A 2,723-nucleotide genomic window follows, 5' to 3' on the forward strand; every position below is an offset into this window, starting at 1 on the left:
TTTCTATATATATATATATATATATATATATATATACATAGAATGTTCATAACTTAATATTACTTTAAGAGTAGATTCCTCAGATCATTTTGAGACGAAAATCTTAATACTGAAATATCAGACTATAACTAATAATTTTGAAATTATACATTTAAAGTTAATAAATCATATCGTCTAAAGTTTACACATCAGGCATAGTTGGCATTTTGCTTATAATTCAAAAACTATTACAACCTCGATATGATATTTTCAAAATCTCAGGAATCTATTCTTAAGAGTTGTTACGGTCTTTATGGGACACTCCATATATACAGTGTGTTCGGAAAATCGCCTGCAATACTTCAGGAGGTAATTTGGGACTTAAAAAGAAAGAAAAAAAGCTATATAAACATAGGTCATATAAGAAATAAGCCGTTTCCGAGTTATAACCACTTTAATGTTAAAAAAATTGTAATTTGTTTCGTAGTGTTTTAATTTAAATGACTATATTTCGGACTATTTTGGCATTACTAGGATGCGTCACGTGGAGGCATAATCCGTTTGACATCTCTCTAATAAAGTAAAAAAATTTTTAAATAAAGAAATAAAAAAAGAGGAATGCTAAGCAGAATATGCCTTCATATGCTGCATCCTGAGTAACGTAAAAAAAAATAATTCGAAACGTAGTTATTTATGAATTAAGTATAAAACACTATGAAATAAATCACGATTGTGATTATAAAAAATAAATTACAATTTTTTAAACATGAAAGTGATTATAACTCGGAAATGACTTATATTCGGACCTATGTTTATATAGCTTTTTTTTTTCTTCTTTTTGAGTCCCAAATTACCTCCCAAAGTATTGCAGGCGATTTTTCAGATACCTTGTATAATCACAAATATAATTTATCCTCTACTACAAAGATAAAGTTATAACTTCTGTATATAAATAATATTGAAAATATATACAATTAATAATTTTTGATCAATTCTTTGTTTAGTCTGTCCACGAATTAACAGGAAAGGCAAATTCTTTATTAGATATTACAAAAACAAATAACAAATAAGGCTTTTTCGATAAACAATAAGAAATGATTATGATATCTCATAATAAACATTGATTCTCTTTTCTAAGTGACCCACTTGCGATTACAGAGCCTATGCTTTCTCCGAAATGGAAAGCTTGAAATTATTTTCATCCGTTAAATCCGTAATGCATGCTCCATATCTCCATATACGAACGATAAATGTAACATAAACTAAAAGTAAAAAGTCTGAAATGATAAATATAATTTATTTGGTTTTCAAACTAAAAGTCTAAAAATGATAGATCGCCTGTGCGCAACGCCGATTAATATTACGAAAAATTATATATTATCGAAATCAAAAATTTAAATAAACTAAGATATTTCTTCATCGACAGATTTCATTTTGTGCAGCCGAAGCTACATTAATTCTCAGCCGTAACTGTCAGAATAGAACCATCGCGAATTTTGCAGGTCAATCATGAGATGTAAATGCAAATGCAAATGACGTATTACGAGATAACGGGAAAAAAGAAAAATTAAAGAATCAGTGAATATATTCAAGAGTCACCGATGTAATTATTATCCAACACACTGTATGTTTTTGCAATATCATAATTTATATAAGCGCGCCTCTAATTGTAAAATTATGCAACGCAATTAAAATCCCTGCAGAGAAAATCTGACAAGAATATTTAGAAAAAAATAAATAATATTTATAACTTGTTTGTCATGTTTGTGACATTTCCTGATGAATTTATAACATTTGTGTTGCATTTTTAATCGTCCGCATTTGATGGAGGTACACTCATTTGACAAAATAAATTTTATTTATTTCGTAAAATGAGTGCACCTCCAAATGTGGAATAAAAATTACATTCTGGCATTAAATGTATATCGAGATTTCGATTTAAAAAAAAAACAAGATCTAAAAAGATGTGCAATATGTTTTATAAAAAAATATAACAATATTAGAAACATCGCTTTATGAATACTTAACCGAATACTTAAACAAATTTTTAAACAAACAATAATGCTCGTAACAATATTTTATTATATTAATAATATTAAGGATTCAAAATAAGTACAGTATTTTTACCTTTCTACGTATATATATTTGTAACGTAATGTATATTTGACTAAACAATATAGACGTAAATATAAACAAAAGAGATAGATATGTATACGAACCAGTGAGTACGGCGCCGACGAGCATGAAAAGAGTGCCAAACGCTGGAAGGGCAATCTGGCAATTCGCTGCTATTACCACGCCGGCCACCATCAGGCCGCCCTCAATCTTTTCTACCCTCAACCGCGATATGGGAGTCGGGCATTTCAATTTCGCGCCCAGGCCACCACCCAGCATTCCCTCTTCGGCTGCCATGCTGCCGGTTCTGCAACAACAAGCGAAACTAATTACAGCTGTAATAAAGGCTTTCCTTGCACGGATGAGTGATCACCCACTAAACGAGGGACATTCTTCGTAAAATTTTAAGTGTAAACGCATTTGTGCCAACTGTAATTAGAGAATTAATGAAACGATTGATATTATTAATAATATATTTATACGAATAATGACTTATAATATAATCGATAATACTAGATTTACTCTCTCTCTCTCTCTCTCTCTCTCTCTCTCTACTCTACTACTTACTTATTACTTACTTAATAGTATATTAATTAATATTAATAAGTATTATATTATTAATTATAATT

General features: G+C 29.4%; 1 protein-coding gene across 1 annotated transcript in view; it reads right to left on the minus strand.

Moving 5' to 3' along the window:
* The window catches only part of LOC105626981, a 45,248-nt gene that overhangs the window by 31,592 nt on the left and 10,933 nt on the right, over window positions 1-2,723 (minus strand). Inside the window, exon 2 of the mRNA XM_012208267.1 lies at window positions 2,199-2,401. Coding sequence (XP_012063657.1) covers window positions 2,199-2,401 — 203 coding nt within the window. The remainder of the gene's footprint in view (window positions 1-2,198; window positions 2,402-2,723) is intronic.

The sequence above is a fragment of the Atta cephalotes genome (genome assembly GCF_000143395.1).
Source record: "Atta cephalotes unplaced genomic scaffold scaffold00007, whole genome shotgun sequence".
In the NCBI taxonomy this organism is placed as follows: domain Eukaryota; kingdom Metazoa; phylum Arthropoda; class Insecta; order Hymenoptera; family Formicidae; genus Atta; species Atta cephalotes.